At 27.2% G+C, this 25,967-nt stretch overlaps 1 protein-coding gene across 1 annotated transcript in view; it reads right to left on the bottom strand.

Annotated features, from left to right (window-relative positions):
* LOC117181074 (fatty-acid amide hydrolase 2-B-like) overlaps window positions 1-25,967 on the bottom strand; it is a 36,358-nt gene that overhangs the window by 7,321 nt on the left and 3,070 nt on the right. The window contains exons 2-5 of the mRNA XM_033373642.1: window positions 7,392-7,602; window positions 5,326-5,497; window positions 4,831-5,073; window positions 1,755-1,847 (exon numbers count right to left, since the gene is read on the bottom strand). Coding sequence (XP_033229533.1) covers window positions 1,755-1,847; window positions 4,831-5,073; window positions 5,326-5,496 — 507 coding nt within the window. The 5' untranslated portion in view covers window position 5,497; window positions 7,392-7,602. The remainder of the gene's footprint in view (window positions 1-1,754; window positions 1,848-4,830; window positions 5,074-5,325; window positions 5,498-7,391; window positions 7,603-25,967) is intronic.

Below are 25,967 nucleotides of genomic sequence, written 5' to 3'. Positions count from 1 at the left end.
GAGAACCGTAGATAATTTTGTGGGGGGGGGCACAAAAAAATAAGAAAAAAAGTTCCCAACATTTTTTTGGTCCGATGCTTATTCTGGGCACAACACAGGGTAGAAGTTGTGTGTACATGTGAGCATGTGTGTAATATTGCACTTGTCGTTAAAATTTAATCATCTTGTATTGTAATAATGAAAAATGTTTTATTAAAATAAAAACTCATTATTATATCCGCTTAAGTTGAAGCCTGTTACTTGGGTGCATTTTTAGACGAAAAACAACTTGAATAAGAAATTTAATTGTTCCAGCTAACACATTTTTCGTAGTTGTAATTTTTTGTATTTTCTTGCCTTTGTAATTAATGTTTTTATAATTTCCGTTTATCTCAATTTTTCTAAACATATTTCATTGTCCCTCTGTTGTGCCCAGAATAAGCATCTGACCAAAAAAACGTTAGGGTTTTTTTTGCTTTTTTTTGCCCCCCCCCCCCACGAAATTAACTACAGTTCTCGCGGGACACCCTGTATATATATATTGTAACCTTATGGATTGATGCTAATGTAGCATGCAACGGGGTGAATGCTCTAAGTTCACCCTAAGACTATCTAAAAGAGGGAGAATCTCCCCGGATAATTTTTATTTGTAAAATCAATTTGTAAATGAGAGGGTTGCATGGAGTAAAGGCATGAGATGTTATTAAAATATCGATTTATTCAAAAATCCCTATTCTAAAATCAAATACAAAATGTTTTATTTTCCCTGACTAATATTATTTATCTCTTTGGTAAAAAGGGTAATTGCCCTGAAAAACGCAATTTTATAACGACGTCGTAAGTACCCAACCTTTTTGCCGAAGACTCGATATAATTCTAGTAATCTTATATTCTAAAATTCAAAATGTAAAGAGCTATCTAAGCTATTCGTTTTTATTTAAATCTCAATCTGAAATTCTGAGTATTAGAACTCTTTTCCTAGCATTTGAAAGAATCTTTCCTTTAATAAAACATTACACCTGTCAGGGTGGTCAACGACCTTACGAAACTAGCCCTACTGACCTAGTAAGGGTTTATTATTACAGTAGCTATCTCTAACGATAATTATCTGTAAATATTGTAAATTTAGAGAAAAGGGATCCTAAGCCCTATAATGGATAAGTGGCTTTTATGACAACGAGGTGTCACCATAAAGGTGTGATGCACCTAGCGCGCGGTAACTAGCCTGAGTCGAGGCGCCCTCGGTCTCCAGGTGTTCCTTTCCTCCTACTAAGAGGGACAAAGAGAGCACTCTACCGAGAGCGAGAAAGAGAGATTTAACTCAAGGCGACACTTTGGGTCGAAATATCAGAAAAGCCTCTACTGACAAAATATTATACTGAATATACTGAAAATAAAATAATATACTGACTGCTGACAAAATATTTTGAAACTATTTTCGTTTACCTGGCACGCAGACTTAGCCGTTTTCTGAACAGGTTTTGAGCGAATTTACACTCGTCCACTCCTAAACAGCTAAGGTGAGTGACAGGGTCAATAAATTTTCACTGTCCAACTTCTTGGCCCCGGGTACGAGAAATTTATCTCGCTCGTGACGTCTGTAGTCACAGTGAAAATTACTCTAGTCATTGAAAATAATTTATACTCATTTGCCTCAGGCAATTTGCTTTTAAAATTTTAAGTTTTAATTTTTAAGAGGTCACTGACTCAAATAATAAATTCTAAAAATGTTTGCGTTCGAAGCCTTGAAATAAGTAAAACTGAATTCGACGTACAACGTCGCAAAGAAACACTGGAAACATAGCCACTTTACTAACAGGGTGCGAGCGAATATTCACTCGTCCTCTCCTCAAGCACGCTATTTTTTCCTAAGAAAAATAATAGAGATGGGATTTCTCCTAAGTCTATTAGTGATCAACTAAGAAAAGAGAGACTCTCTTCTAAGGATGTTTTCTGCGAGTTGCCCCGCAGAATTTAACTGAAGTTTTTCACTTGTGCGGCCCTTTTTATAGGGCTCGCCCCTCTCTCATCTCCCAAGATACATGAGAAAATGTATAGTGGGAGACCTCGGAGTATACGCTCTTCTAAAGCTCCTAGGATGATGCAATTTTCCTATGCCTCTTCCCAGGAGTTTGACGTCTTGCCTGTCTTCAGGATCTATGACGTAACCCGCTGGTTACAATATATATATATATATATATTCAGATGACTTTCCCAAAATAGTTAAAAGAGCAGGAAGAGAGAATTGGTTAATGGAAGGTAAAGAACAGTTTAAGGAAAAGATCAGGAATATCAAAACGGGGAAAGGAAATGTAAACGGGAAGATGGAAATAATGATAGGGAAAATAAAAAAAAATATTAGAGTACACAAGCATAAAAGAAGTTACTGAAGGAGGGAATAGAAATGGATGGGATGAGGAATGTTCACTAAAGAAGAAGAGAATGAGTAGGGAATTAAGAAAATGGAGAAAAGAAGCCAGTAGTAGAGAAAAATATAGGGGAAAAAGAAGGAGAATACGAGTTGTGTCATAAAAAAGAAGAAAATAAAATGTTTGAAAAAGCGGCAGAGAAGGCTAGGGAAGAAGAAGAGGATTAGAAGGTGGTAAATAGATTTATTTATTTTTCATCCGGTCCGAATTGACGTTCAGTATTTTCTGTTATTTAAAGACTCAACTTGATTGTTAATTTATTACTGAAGTTTATAAATCACCACATGGTCACGTAGACAACACGTAAAATCGAGTTTCCCTAAAGGCTACAGTATTTTCGAGAGGGAAGGAGAGAGGAGGGTATACTAACCCGTCTTTTTGTTCAAAAATTCATCTCTTTTAGTTTAGAATTAAACGTTTTGGTTGAGAATTCTTGAATTTTACTGAAAATTCGTAGTTTTTAGAAAAAAAGCCAAACATGCTACATGGACCGCGATATGAGTCTTTCAACTTACGGTTAGATCAGGTGGTAGCCGTCAGAGTTTATGACTGGAAAATCCGGGCTCGATTCCTACTACCGACATTTTTTGCTACATATTTTATATTCAAGTAGACCTTAATATTTTTTCCAACATTAAAAATTAACTCGCCTGCCCGACAGTAGCATCTCTATTTTGGAACAATAGAGAAGCTTTTTTAATACTGTTTTTCTTTCTCATCTCTTTGGTAGTAAATTGATCTTTTACTTTGAAAACTCATATTTGTTAGTCGAAAATTAAATTTTTTGGTTAAGAATCCTTAAATTTGGTTATAATTCGTCTTTTTTGGAAGTAAATTAATCTTTTTTAGATAAAATGGAAAAATCTTGTTCCATTTTATTTTTAATAAACACGTGTATATTTTCTTTTCGATTTCAACGATTTAAAAAATTTATTTTTCGATTTTCAATAATTTGTTATTAATTTTTCCCTTGGAATTTATTTAATTTCCAAGAATGTACAGAATGTACAGGAATTTTCAGCTGGGCAGCATTTCTAATTGCAACAAGCTCTCATATTTCTTATTGATATTAGATATTGTTATCTGGTGTGCTGATATTGATTGTTTTAAGAAGAAATAATAAACACCACCACCAGAAAAACCACAAAAACAAAAACCACCACAAAAAAAGAATGGAAAAAATGTTTGACGAAATTAGTAGTAGGGGTAGAGATGAAAGTTCGGAAAGGAGGAAACTATGATAGAGAAACAGATGAGGAGGACATTACAAGGGAGGAAAGAGTCTAGGTGTGAGGGATAATGAAAGATAGAAAGGCACCTGGTATATATGAGAGCTCAAATGAAGTCTGGAAATATGGGAGGACATAATGAAAGAAATGGGCATGGATAATGTGCAATAGAGTATGGAGAAGAGGAGGGTGGCTAGAGTTATGGCCAGGATATATGGTGAGAGACTGAATTTCAGACGAAACTGAGGAAGGGAACGGGAGGGCAGTTAGCGAGAAAGTGTTTGATGGAGGTAAAAGAAAGGATAGGGAGAGCGACAGCGAGATTTAGATTAGGAAACGAGTTAAGTAATTGAATGTATTGGGAAAAGAAAGAAAACAGAAAGCACAGAATCTGTCAATGGCAACAAAAAATTGGGAGCATGTATGGGAAAGATATAGGAGAGGAAAGGAAGATAAATGAAGCTAGAAAGAGAATTCGGGAATGATTTTAGGGGAGGATGGATTGGGGGAAGAATGGATAAAGGAGTTGAAGGAGGCTAGAGGAGCGAATAAGAAAGAATGAACCTGAAATGGTAAAATGGAGGAACAAGAGAAGTGAAAGAAAAAGGAAACGGGAGTCGCTTAGATTATTTTGGCGAATGTATTGTAAGAAATGGAAGTCATGTAAACCCTTAGGGGACACATTGTGATTAAAAAAGAAGTATTGGAACAGGAGATCTGAATGTCTTAATAGGATATGCAATCTTTTTTTGTAGGCGTCTGTGAAGGAAAGGGAACTAAAAAAAGGAAAAGTAGAGAAATGAAGGGAGGGGTACTAGGGGAAGTAGGGGAAGTGAAGAGAAATGAGGGGACGGGAAGTAAGAGTAGTGGTAGCAAATGAGGGGAAGGGAAGTAAAGAAAGTAAGGAGAGCGGAACTAAGAGAAAACTTTGAGAAGTGAGGGGAAATGAGGAGGGTAGGGGAAGTGACGGGAAATGTGGAAAAAGTGAGGCGAGAGAGTTGTACATGAGGAAAAAGCTTAGGAAGGGAAACGAGAGATGATTGAAGTGTTGGGAGGAGAAGTAGGGGAAAACAATGGAAGTGAGGAATTGTAGGAAGAGAAGGGGAAAGGCAGTATGGGTGGGATAGGTTTGAACGACTTATTTACATCTCGATAGACTACAAAGCCCTTTTTTGTAGGCGCTACGCACCTACTTTGATTAATTTTTTTATTTTACCTTTTAGTCCACAAGCTTCTTTAACGGTGAATGGAATACCATAAAGCGGTTGCTCCACTTCTAATGTTGAGATACTGACCTCTCCAGCCTCCAACTTTTTGTCACAAGCTCTTGCATCTCTAATAGCTGCTTCGAATCGATTTTCAATGACAGCATTTAATTGTGGATTTACTGCTTTTATTCGTTCAATAAAAGCTTCTACAACTGCCTCGCTGGAAATCTTTGTTTCAAAAAATTCATGTAAGCAAATACCCAATATCTAATTTGCTGATAAATAATCATTCTTTTTCATCCAAAATTTTATATTTTGCAACTCAAAAATTCAAAAAAGTCTTTCTATTAAATTTAGTATTTTTATTTTATAATGCTGAATTATTAATTAAAAATGTATTAGGAATAGTTATCAGATTTTCAAAATACCATAAAAAAAGAAAAAGTTTAAAAATTTAAATTTACAGCTAAGACATAATACCTCTCTGTTTCTTATTTTCTTTGCTAATTCTGTAGCACTTAGGAAAAAAAGTGGATTTTTTAGTGGTGGAAGATCTGGTGGCTGTTCACGATTCAGATGCCAATAAATAGGTTGCAATATTTTTGATATAATTTTTAGCAAAATCATGAAAAAGCGAGTAAAAAACTCCATTCTGAAATTAAAAGAAGTATATTGATAAGAGATAATCGTTAAAAATAAGAGAGTAAATAAATGTATTTTTTATAACCATTTTACGTCTAAGACTTTCATTCTTCAATAATTATTTAAGTTATTACTTTTTCCTAAGCGGAAAAATATGTCGTTTATACATCTTATCTAAAAAAATAGATGGAACGAAATTATTAAAATTTTCATACTTGTTGTTGTTGACTGATTGGTTCTTGATGAGATTTTGAAGGTTTTCAGATTTCAAAGCAAAATTTTTCTATTTTTTGCGATTGCAAAAATTTTTTTTAAAATGAAACAATTTTACAGAGATTTAGAAGTTTTTATGGGATAAAAACATAATTTTATTTAAAATGAAATGTAGATTTTTTTAAATTTTGAACACAAAATTTAGAATCTTTTCAAAAATTTAAAAAGTTTTTAAGAATTTTCAGAGGTTTCAAGAAATTTAAAGGGCTTCAAGAGAACAACAAATTTGCCTAATATTTCTCGGAAAATTTTTAATAAACAGTACTTATTTTCCAATAGTATTTCAAATGACTTTAAAACATTCTAAAATAATTCAAAAAAATCACAGCAGAATCTGAACTATTTGAAGAACAAGACAATTTTTATAATTTTGCAGAATTTTTTCAAAAATGTAGGAAAAATTTAAATCATTTAAAAGATATTTATTGTAAGGTTTTAAAATAATAAATTTTTGTTTTCAAGATTCCTTGGAATAGTGAAAGTGATTTAATTTAAAAAATTAGTTTCAGAAGAATATTTACTAAAATTATAAAGTATTACCAAAGATTTACAAAATTGTCAAATATCAACCTGGAAGACTTATAAACAATTTTATGAATAATTCTAAGACGTTTAAAAGATATTCATGAATTTTTTGAATTTTGAAAATATTACAAATACTTTAAAACTATGAAAGATTTCGAAGATTCACAAAATATTCATAATTTCTTTCCGAACATTAAAATGTCTTAAAAGACTTTCAAACAGTCGAAATTTTTCCTTTAATTTGATCAAATCCTGTAAAATGGAAAAAAATGTCTTAGAAATTTTCTAAATATTATTTTAACGTATTTCAAGTCTTCCAAAATTGGTTTGCGTTTTATCGAGAAACCTGCGAAAATTATATTCATATACTTTATATGAAAATAGAAAATTAAAAAATAAATAGTTAAGCAAAATAAGTATTTTGTGTTCAAAATTATTTGCCCTTCAAATTATGATTTGCCTAAATTTTTTATCCATTCTAGATATTTTTAAATTAAAATTTCAAATGTTTAATTTTAAATTAAAATCTTTTTTGGCTAAAGATTTAAATATTGTTTGAAAATTTCGTCTTTGTGGATAAATACACATTTTTTTATTTAAAATTAAAATTATTTTTTATTTTAATAATCGACTTTTATTTGTTTTGAGAGAAATTCATCTTTTTGGGTTGAAAATACAACTAATTGGTTAAAAGTTGAACAACCTTTTTTTTAAATATATTTTTTGATTGAATATTCATATAATTTTTGTTAAAAACTCGTATTTTTTTGAAAAATATTCAATGTTTTTGGTTAAAAATTATTTATACTTATATAACTCCGAAGAATAAGAAAAAATCTTCCTTCGCCGGGATTTGAACTACAAACTCTACTATCCACCTGTATTGCGTTAACCAGTTATGCGTGATTGGATAACGTTCCACTGATGGAGCGTTCCCGCTTCAAATCAGGGCCCAGGTAGGTTTTTTATTCTTTAAACAAAATTGCTTGCCCGAAGTAATCCTTTTAACATTGAAGTTTGCATTAATTATTTTTTTTTTTAACTTGGACGTTAATGTCTTTAAATGATAAAAAGATCTTCCAAAAATTAATTAGATTAAAACTTACTCTATTTGGATATTTTTTTAATTAGTTCCAGCAAAAATAATGGAATTGTTCAAACATCTGAAAATTGCTGATTTTCCTGAAATCATTGAATTTCTTCAAATATCCAGAATTTCTTTAATAATCGGATTTCTATGAATTCCTTGACTTTTCTAAAATCCTTAAATCTGCAGAGTTACTGAAATTCGTTTAACTCTCTTAATCCTCTGAATTCCTGAAATTATTAGAATTCTCTTAAATGTTTCAATTTTTTAATTTACTGCGTTTATTATATTCCTGTAATGCTCTGAAATTCCTAAAATTGAAATTTCTTGAATATTCTGAATTCCGTAAATTCCTTGAATTCCCAAAATGCATTAAAATCCCTGAATTTCTCAAATTCCCTGAAATTCTTGAATTTCTTGAATATTCTAAATTTCCTGAATTCATTATATATGCTGAATCCTCTGAATCATCCTTGAAATCTCTAAACTTTGAAAAACCTCTAAATTCCTGGAATTCTATGAAATCCTCGATTTTTTGGAACTTTCTGAAACCCTTGAATATTTTGTATTTGTGGAATATTCTATGAAATTCCTTGAACTCCATTACCCCCTGCAATTCTCTAATATCCAGAAATCCTTAAATTTGTTGAATTCCTGAATGTTTCTGAATTCCTTTCATTCCCTGATATCCATGATTTCTCTGAATGTACTACATTCCTGGAATATTCTAAATTCCCGAAATGCTCTTAATTGTCTAGTTCCCTTCTTGTTTAATTTTTTTTTTAAAGTTAAGAATTTTCTAAAATCCTTGATTTCTCTAGATTCCCTAAAACTTCTTAAATTCGCTAAGCGCTCTAAAATTCCAGAAAATTTCTGAGTTTCCTGAAATCCTTACATTTGCTGAAATCCTTGAATTCTCTAAATTCCTGAAAATCTCTCAATTCCTTGAATTCTCAGAAGTCCATCATGTTTCTGGATTCTCTGAATTCCCTAAATACACTGCAATTCCTTAAATTCTCTTAATTTTCTAAACTCCTTGAGTATTCTGAATTTCGTGAATTCTTTAAAATTTCAGAATTTATGAATTTCCTTAAATTCTCTAAATCCTCTAAGTTTCTTAAATTCTCGGAATTATCTAAATTCCTTGAATTCCCTAAATGCTTTTAAATTTTCTGCATTCCCTATAATCCTTAAATATCCTGAATCCTCGAATATTCTAAATTACTAAAATTCTTAAAATTTTAGGAATTGTCTGAATTCCTTCAAATCTTCTGAATTCAGTAAATTCCCAGAATTCATAGAATTTATTGAATTTCTTCAATTCTTATAATTTTTCCTGCAATTTTTGCATTATTTTAAAGTGCTTGGAATTCAGAAAGTTCTCAAAATTCAGGCTAATAGGATTCAAAAGGATTTAAAAGATATAAAATATGTATTAATGAAATAAAATTGATACCTACTCTTTCCCACTTTGTATAATTTACTTTTAAACAAATTTTTTGTTAATTGTTAGTAATTTTGGACTAAAAGTTTTAGTGAGCAAATAATAAAAGTATTAACACAATGCAAAAAAAAATTAACTAAAAACAAAATTGTTCTCGACTTACTTTACAGAAAGAGAATTCTTAAAATTGAAGTCATGGAAAACTGGTCTAATTGCGTATGTACATCCAAAGTAGTACAAATGTAAATTGAAGTGACTCTTCAACTTACATTGTATACATAACCATATCGAATCAGTTCGAATGAAACATTGCACTCTTTGAATAAAAAAATAAAATTACGTAGAAAGTAAATTTATAAAATTGATAAAATGCAGGAGAATACGTTCATGACAAATTTTTTTATTTAGAACATTGATATAATTTAAAAAATCTGCCCGCTATGCGGGCACATTCTCGTCGCGCACTCTGCGTGCGGCTCGCTTCGCTCGTAAGTTTGAGCGCGCCTAGAGCGCGCAACTGTTGGTTCTCGCGCTTCGCGCTAGATTGTATATTTACCTCGCGCTACGCGCTCGGCCTTTATATTTTCGCACATTCTTGCGCAAAATTTTTAAAATTAAGACTCAAAACATCCACCACTGTAATTTTGTAATTGTGAATTTTTTTCGTTTAAAGAGAGTTTGAGCGCACCTACGGCATGCGACTGATGGCAATCGCACTCCGCACTTGGTCTTTGCATTTCTTCCACATCCGGGCACAGACCTTTTAAAATCAAAGGTGAACGAACCGACAACTGTAATTTTGTAATTTTGAACTCTCTTTTGTTAAAGCTCTTTTGGCTTTAACGAACACATTCTCATCACGTATCTCGTGCTTCACACTCGATTTTGTCCAACATGTAAACTTTTCTACATTATACATAACACTTTTGTATCAATTATAATATATTTTTATGTAACTCTGTCTGGGATTACTTATTAAAAAATTGCAAAGTAAAAAGCAAATTGTATTTATCATGATTATTTTTGTATTTGTTTCTTATTTTGCTTTAAATTGTATTCTAAGCTGCTCTGAAACATGCATCATTTCAATAAATGTATATCATTACAATTCATAATATGCATAAAATCTGAATCATACTACTGCTTATTTCCTTGTTTTTATAATTTTTTATTTTCAATGTTGTTTTTTACGATTGAATAAAAACTACTGCGCATTTGCATAGGGCCTGATACAGGAACCTATACAGGGTCCTATATAGGAGCCTATGTCCTCTTTCATCTTTTCTGCGCTTTTTCCAAAAAGTTCATTTTTGCATTTTTTTTATCTTATGTTTTACGAGTAAAAGAAGATCTACTCATCCAATCAGAAAATGATTAATAATACATTTATAGATCTTTTTAGGCGAAAAACTTTTGTCTGATAATTTAAGTTCGTACCTTGTGTCGTTTTTTCAAACAAATTTAATATTTTTATTTTGAATGATATTTTTTACGACTAAAGCAAAAACTACGTGTCCTATCAAAAATTATAGCTCTTTTTTGGATGAGAAATTTTTGTCTTATTTTTTTTCGTAGCTTATATCGAAAAGTGATTCATTATAAATTTGTAGTTCTTCCCAGGGCGCGCAATTTGAGCTTTTTTATTTTTTTCGTATCTTGCATAGTTTGACCAAAAAATGGAATTTTTGAATTTTTCATTATTTTTGGTACGATCAAATTTGGAATATTCAACTTTTCGACCAAATTGAAAAAGTTATTATCGTAGTCCTGTAGGGATTTCAAAAATCAAAGTTTTTCTTTCCTTGGCTTTTTTTCATAGCATGCGTTGTTTGGCTTAAAATGTTCATTTCAGTTTGTTTTTTTGGATTTTGAAAATGCTCTAACTCTGATAATTTTCTTTATATAGAAAAAAGTCATGGGGATAAATTGTTTGAGTTTCTGAGTACTATGAATAACCGTACATACAATTTTTAAATCTTGAAAAAATGTGGTTTCAAAATTTTTTGGTACGATCAAATTAGGAATTTTTAACTTTTCGACCAAATTAAAAAAATTGTTATCGTTATCTTGTAGGGCTTTTAAAAAGTAACGTTTTTTTTCTCCTCACTTTTTTTCGTATCATGTGTTTTTTGGCTTAAAATGTTCATTTTAATATGTTTTTTTGGATTTTGAAAATGCTCTAACTCTGGTAAATTTTGATTTTTCAAAAAAAGTCATGAGAATAAATGGTTCAACTTTTTGAATACTAAAAATAACCGTACAGAGAATTTTGGAATTTTTAAAACAGTGGTCTCAAAAATATTCAAAATTTGTCCACTTTCTGAATTTTTTATCCAAAATGGCTGGCTAACGAACTTGACCTTTAGTTTAGGACACTAAACGAGTGTGCCAAAGGGCAATCTAATAGATTAATTTTTTCGAAAGTTATCGTGTTCACAGACAGACAGACATACATACAGACATACATACCGACAGGCAGACAGACACATTCGTAAAGACCTGTTTTTCGGTTTCAGAGGGTCTCAAAACGTGGACATTTGACAAAAACTGAGGGGGTGAAAGTTTACACAAATCTAATACCTTCTCTGATGAGAATGTAAAAATAACAAAGACTCCTTTCCCCCTTTTTAAAGAATTTTTTTCGTGTTTACAAAAAACTTCCCCTTTCCTTGTTTTTGTTCTTAAATTTGAACTGAATCAATAGAAGCCTATAAAAATATCAATTTATTTGTGGTTGAAAATTCAATTTGTTTTTTAAATGTCTATTTTGTTGAAAAGTCATCTTTTTTGGCCTAAAATTCAACTACTTACTTTAAATGTGAACTACTTTGTTTAAATTTCATTTTCTTGATCGAAAATTTATATCTATGATTATAAATTTAACTATTTCTTTAAAAAAGTTTTTCTCTGAGAATCAATTATTTACCTGAAAATTGAACTATTCCATTTTTGAATAAAATTATATCTTTTTTAGTTAAAAATTCAACTTTTTGGTTGAAAATTCGTCTTTTTTAGTTAAAAGTTGATGAACTTGTTTGAAAATACTTGTATTGTGTTGATGAATCACCTTTAGTTGTAAAAAATTAAGCTTGTTGGTTAGAGAAAGACTTTTTGGTTGAATGCCAGACTCTTTTAATAAAAATCCATATTTTTCAAGATTTATCATTTTAGTTGAAAATTAATCTCTTTGGTTGAAAATGTAACTATCTTTTGAAAATCAGTTTTTATTTTGATTGTGAATAAATTCTTGCTTGAAAATTAATCGTTTGTAGCTGATTTTTAAAAAATTAAACTGTTTTTATTTAAAAATAAAACTTTTTTCCATTGAAATATTAACAATTAAATGTTTTGTTAAGAATCCAATCAGTATTGGTTGAAGAGATAACAGTTTCCTTAAGAATGCGTTTGTTTGTTTTTTTTGGCTGATTTTTTTTTAATGGAATATGTAAATATTTAATTTTTTGTCGAAAATTGATATATTTAATTTAAAATTGACATTTTTAATTTAAAACCTCATATATTATATCAAGTTAAATTTTCTGGTCTAAAATTGAACTATTTCGTAGAAAATTCATGTATTCGTCTATTTGGATAAAAAATTAATTTAAAATTTTTAAAAATCTTGTCTTTTATCGAAAATTAATTGTGTTGACTGAAAATTTAATTAATACGTTCTTGAGTGAAATAGTATCTTTTTTAATAAATATTAAACTATTTTTTAAACTAGAATTTTTAAGTTGTTGAAAATTCATCATTGTAAATTAAAAATTCAGCTATTTGGTAACAAATTCTACTAGATTTTTGAAAGTTTAATTATTTTGTTAAAAATTAAACTATTTCGTTGAAGATGTCTTTTTTGAGTTGAAAATTCAAATGTTTTGTAGAAAAATTGCTTTTGCTCATTAGAAAAAAAACTTTTTAGCCACTAATTAAACTTTTCGGGTTCAAAATTAAACTGTCTTCTAAAACAATCGGTTTTTGGCTTTAAAATTCAATTATTTGTTCGTAAATTACCTTTTTTGTTCAAAATTCATATCTGCGCGTTGAAAATTCACCTGTTTTATTTCAAATCCGCTTTGTTTGCTTCAAAATTTCATTTTTTCTTCCTAAATTAACTTTTTGTTTGAAAGTGTATATTTTCCAGTTGAAAATTCAGCGGATTTGTAGATAATTCATCAATATTGTAGAAAATTCAACTATTTTGTTTATAAATTCCTTTTTTATATTCAAAAAGTCATCTTTCATGGTTAAGAATTCCAATCTTAGTCTTTTTGACTTTAAAATTTCAAAAATCTGATCGTAAGTTATGTTCTTTCTCCCAAAAATCATATTTTTCTTTTGCAAATTAAACTGTTTTGTAGAAAATTTGTCTTTTTAGCTTGAAAATTCAACAAATTTTGTAAGAAATAAAGAAGTTGGCTGAAAATTAATTTTTTTGTTAAACATTCAACCATTTTGTTAAATTTATCTTTTTCAGTCGAAAATTCAACTGTTTTATTGGAAAATCGCCCAATTAAATAAAAAATATTCGTCTTTTATGGTACAAAAGTCATCTTTCTTGTTTGAAAAATTCCTCTCTGTGCTTTAAATGAACTTTTTTGTTGAAAATTCAACTATTTTGTTAAAATAATTTTTCTAAGCCAAAAATTCTATTTTGTTTTGTTGATTATTCATTTTTCTGGATTGAAAATTAATCTTTTATGATTAAAAATTCATATTTTTTTTATTAAAAATTCCTCGCTTGTATGAAAATAAACTTTTTTTTAAAATTAACTTTCGGTTTAAAAATTGTACTCTCTACTAAAAAAGTAATCTTTTTGTCTTGAAAATTCAACTACTAGTTAGTTGAAAATGCAACTAATAAATTTTCTTGTTCCGATAATATTGGTTTCCAATGTGTTTACATGAATTTAAATTTTATTTTTAAATCAGAAATTTGTCAAGTGTTACAAAATCGTTAAACCTCTGTGATGCAATATGTGGACATTGCCTGACTTAATTAAATTTTCAGAATCTTTCTAGTGTTTTGATTAAAACATTCATTTCTATAATTAGGTGCCCTATTCCAAACATATTTTGAATCTATTTTTTATATTATTTACGCATTGACATTCCCTATTAATAAATTACCGCTTTTATGGCAAAGCAAAAAAAAAACCTTGATTCTAGAACCTTGAAACGATGTTAACTAGACTTGTCAACTTATGGACAGTCTATCACCGTTTCGTATACTCATTTTAGACATAAAACCAACTGCTAAACTCGGCAAATAGTTTTTTTTAACCAATTTTTTCTTTGCCTAGAAGAACAAAATCTTACGAAAGTCGAGATAAATTGTATGCGAAATTGTCTCAAAATGCAAAATATGGTTAAGTTGCATAATTTTATCGTTTTTATTATAATCCAATAGACATAAATAAAGAAAAACTCATTTATTTTTGTTCAAGTTTCATTATTTTAATTGTTCATTTGTTGTTGTTGAAATTTTATTATTATAGTTAAAAATTCGTCTTTTGACTTAAGATTTCAAGAATTTGGATAACACGTTTATCACTGAAAAATCTTATTTGTTGGAAATTTTTTGTTAAAGTTTAATTATTTTAGTGCAAAAATCAACTTTGGGTTTCAAATTTCGAAAATTTGGATAGAATTTTTTCTTTTTACTGAAAAATCTTTATTTGCTGAAAATTCATATTTTTGGTTAAATAATTCCACTTCTGGTTAAAAGTTAAACTAAATTGTTAAAACTTTATTTTTTGATTAAAGTTTTATAATTTCAGTTAGAAATTCGTGTTTTGCTTGAATTTTCCAAAATTTGGATACAATTTTTTCTTTTTACTGAAAAATATTTATTGAAAATTTGTCTTTTTGGCTGGATAATTAAATTCTTGGTTTAAAGTTGAACTACTTTGTTAGAAATTACTGTGGTTGATTAAAGCCTTATTATTTTAGTTAAAACTTTGTCTTTTGACTTAAAAAATTAAAAAATTTAAATGAAAAATTGTTTTGACAGGTAAATCTGCATATGTTGAAAATTAGTCTTTTTAGTTGGATACGTCTACTTCTGGGATGAAAGTCGAAATTTAAACTAAATTGTTAACCTTTTATTTTTTGGTTAATGTTTTATAATTCTGGTTAGAAATTCGTGTTTTGGCTTAAATCTTTAAAAAAATTCTTTTTACTGAAAAATCTTTATTTATTAAAAATTCATCTTTTTGTTTGGTTTAAGTTTGATTATTTTAGTAAAAAATTTGTCTTTTGGCTTAAAAATTAAAAAATTTGAATAAAATTTTTAAAATTTTTTTGAAAATTTGTCTTTTTGGTTGGATACCCTCACTTCTTGGTTGAAACTTGAACTAATTTGTTCAACATTTATTTTTATATATGATATATTTGTTCGCGTCTTCGGGATGCTACAAATCATCTGACATACAAAATTCCGGGAAATTAAAATATTTTAAAATGAACCAAAAAAGATGATTTTTTTCCTAAAAAATACAAATTTTCACATAAAAAATATCAATTTTAAACCAGGAATGGAAAAGTTTAATTTTCCTTTAAAAATTAATTTACAAAAAAACTTCTGAGCAAAAAAGACTAATTTTCAATTAAAAATACGGATTTTCTAAAAAATAGTGTGATTTTTAACCCACAAATACTAATTTTCTACCAAAAGGATGAATTATCGACTGAAATCATGAAATTTTAATCAAGTAGTTTAACTTTCAACCAAGTAGTTGAATTTTCAAACCAAAAATACGAATTTTCAACAAATAAAGACTTTTCAATTGAAAGAAAGTTCATCAAGATTATTGAACTTTTAAGCCAAAAGGCCATTCTTTGTAAGACGGTTGAATTTTCAACCCAAAAATATGAATAAAAACAGAAATGTTAATTTCCAAATATGCAGGTTCAGTTTCAACCTAAAAAGAGGAAATTTGAACCAATAAGATTAGTTTTCTACCAAAAAGGTGAATTAAATTTTTTTTTTAAGATTAATGTTTCACAAACAATTGAAAGTTTACCTCTTTAGCTGAAGAAATTAATTAAAAAAAAAAACGATTTAAAAACAAGTTTAATGAAAGAGATAAGATGAGGAATCTGCAATTGAAATGAGTAATTCTAAAATTCTCAATGAATAATCTAATGATAAATATTTCAATTCTTTCCCAATAAAGAAACGATCGGTTCAACCAAAAAAGACCAAAAAACAGAATAATCTTCAACCAACAAAATTGTATTTTTAACCAAGAAACTATCATATTTCTACAAAAAGTTAAAAAATAGAACTTTTCACTAAAGAAAAATTAATTAAAAAAAAAAATAACAAAATAATATTCACAAAAATCGTTAAGCTTGTAACCAAAGAGACATTCTTTCCCCTTTTTCAATAACGTATCTTATTTTCCGTGTTTTCAAGAAATTCTCCCCTTTTTTCTCGTTTTTTCACGTAAATGTGAACTGAATTTAAAAATAAAACCCATAAAGAAAATCCAACTATTTTTCTTTGAAAGTAAATTTTTTAAATTGAAATGTCTACCATTATATTTTCAGTTCAAAAGTAACCTCTTTGTTTAAAAATTTGACTTTTTGCAATATTAAACTATTTTGATGAAAATTCGCTTCTTTTAGTTAAAAATTAATTTTCTTAGATGAAAATGTATCTGATCTATTTTGTTTATTATTACTATCATTATTATTAAATTTATAGAGATACTTCCAGAATCCAGATAGATGCAGATTGTAGAAGAATTGCATAAACAATAAATCCTCTCATTTAAGTTTTATTTCTTATAAAACACAATCAAGAAATCTGTTTTTAGAAATGACGAAAATAATGATAAGCAATGTTAATTAATGGAGTCTAGAAAATTAAAGTAGTTTTACAATAACAAATGGCATCAATACACTTTCGCCAAGAAGAAAAAATTGGAAAGTTAAACTGTTTAAGTCTTCACGTGCAATTTTCTTTTAACGGTCGACTCGTAAGACGTAATCACTTACCATAAATGGAATAATTTAATCTTTATTTTTTTTGCGATAAATTACTAATTGGGGCTGCATTCCGACTCTAAATTGCGTAAGGTGAAAAGTAAGTATAAGATTCTTGTGTCAGAAAAAACCGATATGACCTACATTTATTCATAGATCATTATTGGAAGAAATATAAATATTTTTATCAGTTCATTAACTGCTAAAAATAAAATTTTAAAATCGTTGAAATCGAATAGAAAATTATACACCTGCTTATTAAAAAAAAATTTATTGTTAATAACTTTAAAAATAAGTATAGCTAAATTTCGGGGAAACATCGTCAAGTGCGAAGTCTGGCGAGTTGTGATTTAAGAGAGAGCCGTATCAAAAGAGAGCCCAGCTAAAAATTCCTGTACATTCTGTACATTCTTGAAAATTAAATAAATTCCAATTTCAAATCTATGAAATTAAAGAACTTTGAACTCCAAATTTTTTGAAATTGAAAGAAAATTTTAATGCGAATCATTAAGATTGAACAATTTAAATTGTAAATTTTAAAAACTGTAGAACTTTGAATCGTAAATCTTTAAGATTGAACAATTTTTAATTTTTTAAATTCACAATTTAAAAATTATGCGAGTTTTTTGCAATTAAAAATGCTGTCATTTGAATGATTTAAATTTAAACGTCGAGCAATTTGGAATATTTAAAACTCAAAACTCTTGACTTTCCATCTTCAAAATCTTCACAGCTCAAAAACTGTTATTTCTACATCTTTAAAAATTAAAGATATTTCAACCGTAAATCTTCAAAATCGAAATGTTTTTAAAAAACGATCCAAATTATACAACTTTAAAATATAATTCTTAAAAATTTAATAATTTGTGATTCCAAATTTTTAAAATTCAAGAATTGTCAATTGTAAATCTTCAAAAGTGCAAAACCTTAAACTGAAAATATTTTAAAACTGAAGAGTATTTAATTTTGAAAATTTACAATCAAAAACTAAAAACTTAATAGAGGTATTATTATTAATAATAATATTATTAGTAATATGTCATATTACACAATAAATATAATTTCATAATTGAATAATATTTTGTAATAATTCCACTCTTTCACATTTTATTTGCCTTGAACAGCGTTCTCTCAAATCACGACGGGCTTATTTTCAATAACTATTTTACATATTTTAATAATTTTATTACAGAAATGGAAAGTTCATATGTAAATTAGTCAAGAACAATAAATTCAGTATTCAGTATTATTTATCTCACAAAAATGAATTCCAACAAAATGTAAAATTTGAAATTATTAATATTAGTTTGCTATTAAAAAATACAAATTTGCAACTTACGAAGATTAATTTTCAATAAAAACTGGATAAGTTACATTATCAGGCAAAACCTTAATTTTAAGCAAACAAGAAAATGAATTTGGAACAAAATAGGTCAATGTTCAAATAAAGAGATTAACCTTAAACCAAAAAAATTAATTTTTAACAAAGTAGTTCAGCTTTTACTCAAGCAGTTAGATTTTTTATTAAAATGATGAATATTTAATTGGAATAGCTCAATTTTTAGCTAGGAACATCAGTTTTCAAATAAATAAAAAAAAATTTTCAGACAAATTAAAAAAATGTTGAAACAAATTTGGGAACTATTAACTCAAAAATAACCAAAATAACCAAGGATGGAAAAAATCAATTTTCAGGCAAAATTAATTCAAACTACTGCAAAAAAGAATTTTTAACGAGATAATCCAATTTTCAACCAAGGAGATGAAATTTTAACCCAAAATACGAATTTTCACTAAAAAAATTGAATTTTCGTCCCGAAAATATGAGTTTTTAAAAAAAGTTAATTTTCACCCAAAAATGGAAAATTTATGTTTCTAGTTAAAAACTAAATTTTAAGCTAACAAAAAAAAGAATTTTCTACAAAAAAGATAAATTTTCAACCAAAGAGATGAAATTTCAACCAAAAAAAATTTTTAAAGTGGTTCAAGTTAATGAAAGTTTAAACAAAAGATTTAAATTTTCAACTAAAAAATATTATTTTTTAACCAAATATTTTAATTTTTAACCTAGAAAAATAAGTTTAAAAATGTAATAGTTGGATGAATTTGATTCTGAACCCAAAAACATGAATTTTCAAACCAAAATTATTATTTTCTATAAAAAAATTAATGTTTAAACAAATTGTTGAATTTTTAGCCAAAACTTTATTTTAACCAAATTAAAAAAAAAAATTTTTAAAATAGGTAAGTTTTCAACCAAAGAGATAAACCTTCAACCAAAAAATTAAATTTGAACCAAACAGTTCAACTAGTTGAATTTTTAATTTTAATGAAGATTATGTAATGGGGCTAGTATATTTTTATTTAAGAAACTAATTTTCAAATTTAAAAAAAATCAATCAAAGAGTTTTAATTTTGAATAAAAATTATGAAACTTCAGCAAAAAATGCTTTTTAATTTAGTGGTTCAACTGTTACCCTAATAGTTGAATTTTTAATTTAAAAAAATTATTTTTTTACAGAAATGGTAATAGTAGCACTTTTATTTAAAAAATTAAGTTTTAGCCAACAGAAAATGAGTTTTCAACAAATTATTGAAACTTTTGACAAAACATTTAAATTTTCCACCATAAAGATGGCCTTTTGACAAAAATTGTGAATTTTCAATCAAATAATAAAATTTACAACTAAAAATATAACTCTTAGGAGGAAACAATTTTTAAAAAAGAAATGGAATAAAAAATATTTTTTTTTATAAATAAAAGGTAATAATTACAAGAAATATCGTTCCTAATGGCAAGGCAAGAAATTCAGTGAAAATTTTTTTCAAGAGGTTCAGTTTTTAAAACTTCAAATTGGATTCTTCACATGAATATTGTATTTTTGCATAATTTTTATATATAACTGTCAAAAAAATTAGAGACAAAGTTCTTAAATGTAGTAATTTTTTTTCGTTTGAAGTTTGTTGTATAGGGGCGAAAGAAGCATATATTTTCCGAAAACCGCATTTGCGGGGCGAAAGAAAAATTAGCGGGGGAAAGTAAAATCAGCGAAGCGAACGTAAAATCAGCGAGGCGAAAGTAAAGTTAGCGGAGCGAAAATAAAATTAGCAGGGTAAAAGTAAAATTAGCAGAGAGAAAGTAAAATTAGTAGGGAGAAAGTAAAATTAGCAGGGCGAAAGTAAAATTTGCAGGGCGAAAGTAAAATTAGCGGGCGAAAGTAAAATTAGCGGGGTGAAAGTAAAATTATCCGGGGAAAGTGAAAATTAGTCGATCAAAATTCGAGGTGCAAAGAAAGCTTTAGAAAAATGCATCGGGCCTGCTTTTCAGGGCCAAAAGGTGGCCACGGTCGCGAGTGGAATAAAATACTATATGTAACACGGGAAGAAAGTAGATTTTTCCCTCTGGTGATTACTATCCTCGCTTCGCTCGAGCAGTAAACGCACCCTAGAGAAAAATTTTCTCGATTGTGCAGTATACCCAACCACTGGAAAAATCTGCTCCTTTCGCCCCTTGTTGCAGAATGTACTATTTGACCATATTCTATCATTATTTCTTGAGTAAATTAGTACATTAACCTTTGCAATTTAAATGTCAATCTATACCTGAAAAAATGTATAAACATTTACAAAAAATCAACATAATTATTTTAAAAATTGAGGACCTTAAAAATTGTTGTTAAATCAATAAAGTCGATTTCACACTCCACAGTCCAAAATATATCCAAAATAATTATTTTTTCAACGAAATAATTTAATTTTAAACAACAAAAGATTTTCAACCAAAAGAAATTAATTTTCATCAAAAGAACTGAGTTTTCAACTTAAATGTCGAATGATTCTGAAACACTTTAAATTCCAAAAAGATGCATATTCAACAAAAATATTTATTTTTAATAAAAAAAAGTGAATTTTCATTCAAATAGTTGAATCTTCAAGCCAAAAAGACCAATTTTCTAGAGGAATTTGCAAAATTTCAAAAAGAAAAATTAAATTTTCAAAAAAGATACAACTTTACTTTCGATCAAGACAGATGATTATTTATCAATAAATATGAGTTTTCAACGAAAAATATATTAGTTGATACTTAAATCTAACAATATTTTGATTTTTAAGCAAAATCAGTTTCTATAAAAAGCGAACGATTTTTCAACAGATACATGAATTTTCAATTAAATAGTCGAATTTTTAGTAAAAAAAAATTAATTTCATCCTCAGAAAAACAAATTTTTAACAAAATAGTTAAATTTTAAACCAACAAGGTTTTTTACTAATATATGAAATGAATCTTCAACAATTAAGTTACTTTCTAACCAAGAAAAATGAATTTTCAAACAAAAAGTTGAACTTTTAAGCAAGAGAGAGGCATATTTAACAAATTATCTAAATTTTTAACCAAATAGTTGAATTTGCTAAGCTAAATGACCAATTTTTCAGAAGACAGTTGAAATTTAGAAAAAAAGTTTATTTTCAGCAATAAAAAAGATGAATTTGCGACAAAACATATAATCGTTGATATTTTAAGGAAAAAAGAATTTAATTTTAAATCAAAAGTAGTTGAGATCAATAAAAAATAATGACATTTCTATAAAATAGTTGAATTCACAGACAAAAAAGATTTTTTACTAAACGAAATGTATTTTCAACAAAAAAGTGAATTTCCAACCAAGCAAGTTGAATTTTGCAGCAAATAGTTTCGCTTTCAAGAAAGGAGACGAACTTTTAATAAGATAGATGAATTTTCAAGCCAAAAAGATAAAATTTTTAGAGAACATAAACATAATAGTTGATATGTCAACCAAGAAGGATTTTAATTTTGCATAAAAAACGGTCGAATTCAATCAAAATCAATTAATTTTTTGCAAAATAGTGGAATTTTTAACCAGAAAAGATTTTCTACTAAGCTAAATTAATTTTTAAATAAAAAATTCATTTTTGACCAAGAAAAATAATTTTTCATGAAATAATTGAACTTTCAAGTAAAAGGTAAGAATATTGAACAAAATAGTAAAATTATTTTTTGAATAGTTGAACTTTGAAGCCAAAAGACGAATTTTTCAGATGGCATTGAATTTTCAATAAAAAATTCATTCACAGTAACGAAAGATGAATTTGCAACAAAAAATACAATCGTTGGTATTGCAAGCAAAAATATTTTTATTTTACATAAAATACGGTTTTATTCAACCACAACAGAAAATATAGAATTTTCCAAACAATCAGATGAATTCTGGAAATTTTGTATTTGGTGCCATTGGCGCAGGGGCTCGAACTTTTCAACCGTTTTTTTTTTATTATTTAAGCTTTTAATTCATACTATTTTGTATAATTATGTGAAACTGAGATAACACAACGCCACTTTTTACACTTAGTTTAAAATCACCATACTATAAAGTAATTGAAGTATGTTATGCAATGTATCAAGTATTAAATACAATGTTTTGCAAACGATAATTTAATATTATATAATTTATAATAAACCTGCTGATATCAGCGAAAGGAGGACGTCCAAATAAAATTATTGAAAAATCCTTAGAGATTTCGGAAGCAATTTAAATAGTAGTCTTTGAAGATATAGCCAAGAATAATAGAATGTTGATAATTTTTTAGTGACAATTGTTTCCTTCGAAAGAATAAAAAATATCATATTTCATTAATTCAATTTACTTCTCAAATATATTATGTTATACTGAATAATATTTAATTTTTTACTTTGAATAAACTAAAAACTTTATTGTTTAAAAAAAATAATTTCAATTTTCAAGCAAAAAGTTAAATTTTAATTCAAGAGAGACGAATTTTTAACAAATTGGTTAAACTTTTAACTGAAAAGTTGATATTTCAAGCAAAAAAAAAAATTTAGAAGAAAATCAATTTTCAACCAAAAATTAATTTTCAGTCAAGAAAGAAGACTTTTCTATCAAAAAATACGAATATTTAGCGATAAATATAATAGGGGATATTTCAGCCAAGTTTTCTTTATTTTGAATCACAAACAATTTAACTCTATCAAAAAGAATGAATTTTCATAAAAATACATGAATTTTTGAAGAAACTAGTTGCACTTTCCGTCGAAAAAATTAATTTTCAAAAAAATAAGAATGTTCACCAACTGTTATTCGGTGATTGTGAATTCTCTGTTGTTAAAACTCCTTTGGCTTTAACGAACACATCCTCATCACGCATCTCGTATTTCGTACTCGATTTTCCCTAAAATTTTAACTTTTCTACATTATGTTTAACACTATTATATCAAATGTATATTATATTTATTTCTGCACCTCGGTCTGGGGCTGTTCGTTCAGATATTACAAAATAATGTACACATTTTATTTTCCAAGATTACTTCAATATTGGCTCCTCATTTTGCAATAATTTTTATTCGAAGCTACCCTGGAAAATCTGTTATTTCATTAAATTCATATCATCATAATTCATAATATGCATTGATATTGAAATATTCTTATTTTTATTGTCTTCTTTTTATCATTAAAAAAAGTGCGCATTCTAAAAAAAAATATTATTACATGGCACATTTTATTGCAACTCGTGTCGTTTCTCAATAAATTTAATTTGTTTATTTTCAACGTTAATTTTTACGATTTAAACTGAAAATAAGTATCCTATCGTTAAGGGATTCTAAACAAATTTTCAGATTAATTTAAGCGAAAAATTTTGTTAAATAAAACCTTATTGTAACTTGTGTCATTTTTCCAAAAAGTTAGTTTTTTATTTTTAATGTGTTTTTATAACAAGAGCTTATAAAAAATCTGTAGTTCTATTTTGGTTCAACAACTGTTATCTTTTAATTTTGTTTCGTCACTTGTTTCGTGTTTTCAAAAATTAAATTATTTTATTTTCAATCTTATTTTTTACGATTAAAAGAAAATCTACTAGTCATATCTAAAAATTATTAGTAATAAATTTCTAGATCCTTTCTGGACTAAAATTTTTGTCTATTATTTTTTTTGTACCTTGTCTCGTTTCTCAAACAAAAGTTTTTTTATTCTTACTGATATTTTTACGATTCACGCAAAAACTACGTGTCCTATCAACAAATTATTATGATGAATTTGCAGCTTTTTTTGGATGAGCAACTTCCGAGGATTCATTTTTTTCATAGCTTGTGTTGTTTGTCCAAAAATTTAATTTGTTATTTTTAATGTTATTTTTCACGATTAAAACAAAAACCACGCAAGTTTTGTTAAATTGTTCTTTTCAAAGCTTGTGTCTTTTGTCAAAAATTTTTATTTTTGATTTGTCATGTTTTTCACGAATAAGATAAAAAACACGCGTCCTGAAAAAATGATTCATAAAATATTTATAGATCTTTCTTGAGTGAATAACTTTTGTCTATCAATTGTTTTTCTTTTCATGTGTCATTTTCCAAAAAATTTAGTGTTTTATTTTTTATTTTATTCTCCAGGAATAAAACAAAAACTACTAAACCTTTTAAAAAATGATTCTAACAAATTTGTAGCTCTTTTTAGGGTGAAAAATTTTTGTCTGTTTGTTTTTTTGCTTAGCTTGTGTTGTTGTGTTGTAGCTATCTTTTAGTTACATAATTTTTATCTTTTTATTTTTCCGTATCTTGCATAATTTGACCAAGAAATAAAATGTTAATCTTTCATTATTTTTTGTGCGATCAAAATTTGAGTTTTAGTTTTATCAAGAAAATTTAAAAAGTCGTTATGATAATGTTGCAGGGCTATAAAAATCAACGTTTTCCTTCTCTGGACTATTTTTCATATCATGCATTCTTCGGCTTAAAATTTTCATTTTCCCTTTATTTTTTGAATTTTGAAAATGCTGTAACTCTGATAATTTTCTTTTTATCGAAAAAAGTCATATGGATAAATCGTTCGACTTTTCGAGCACTATGAATACCCGGACATACAACTTTGAATTTTTTTTAAATGTTGTGAAAATTTTAAAAAATACTCTAACTTTTTGAATTTGCATCCAAAACATCTGGCTAACGAACTTTACCTTCAGTTTCGAACACTAGAAAAGTGTACCAAAAGCCAATTTAATTGATTAATTTTTTCAAAATTTATCAAGTTCACAGACATATAGACTGACAGACAGTTTCGTAAAAACATGTTTAAGAAACTAGTTCAACTTTAAATAGATTGGTTCCTTTTTTAACCAAAAAATTGAATTTGTTGAATTTGCATCCAAAAAATATTTTCTACTGAATGAAGTTAATTTTATTAAAAAAGTTAATTTTCAACCAGAAAGATGAATTCTTAACAAAAAAATTTCATTTTTAATCAAGAGAGATTAATTTTAACCAAATAGTTAAACTTTCAAGCAAAAGAGACGAATTACAACAAATTGTTGTAATTTAAATAAAAAAAGTTCAATTTTATAGTAATAAAATTATTTTTGGAGGAGACAGTTTAATTCCAGCAAAGAAATTCATTTTCAACGAAAATTAATGAATTTTTAATCATTATAGATTATTTTTTTTACCAAAAAATATGAGTATTTCACCTAAAAGAATGAATTTTTGATAAAAAGAAAAAGATTAAGAAAATTGTTGAATTTTTTACCAAAAGAGATGAGTTATTGAAAAAACAGTTGCATTTTTTACAAACTAATTAAATTTTTCACTAAATAGTAGGATTTTAACCAAATAGCAAATTTTTTAATACTTGAAACTTTTTATTTTAAACCTAAACTAAAAATACCAAGAAAATACCAAAAAAGATGACTTTGACAAAATAGTAGTATTTTAAACAAAATAATTAAATTTTGAACCAAAATAATAGAATTTTTAACTAAATACTTGATTTTTTATCCTGCAAACTTGAAGTAAATATATTTACATTTTCAAGAAAATAGTTGATTTTTCAAGCCCCAAAAAATAGTTTTCCAAGAAAAGTTGAATTTTCAACAAAAAGTTATATTTCAACAAAGAAAGATGTATTTTCACTGAAAAAGATGCTTTTTCTAACAAAATAGTTAAGGTAAAAACATGACTATCGAAATAGACGAATTTTCAATAAAGTAATTAAATTTTTAACCGAATACAATAATTTTTATCCTGCAAAGTTCAACTACCAAAATTTACATTTTCACCTCAAAAGAGGTATTTTGAAGTCCCAAAGATGAGTTCTTAAAAGAGAGTTGAATATTTTCAACAATAAAGTTCATTCA

Source organism: Belonocnema kinseyi, chromosome 10, assembly GCF_010883055.1.
Source record: "Belonocnema kinseyi isolate 2016_QV_RU_SX_M_011 chromosome 10, B_treatae_v1, whole genome shotgun sequence".
NCBI classification, from domain to species: domain Eukaryota; kingdom Metazoa; phylum Arthropoda; class Insecta; order Hymenoptera; family Cynipidae; genus Belonocnema; species Belonocnema kinseyi.
Note: the sequence above shows the minus strand (reverse complement) of the source record. Positions and strands in the feature narration are given on the sequence as shown.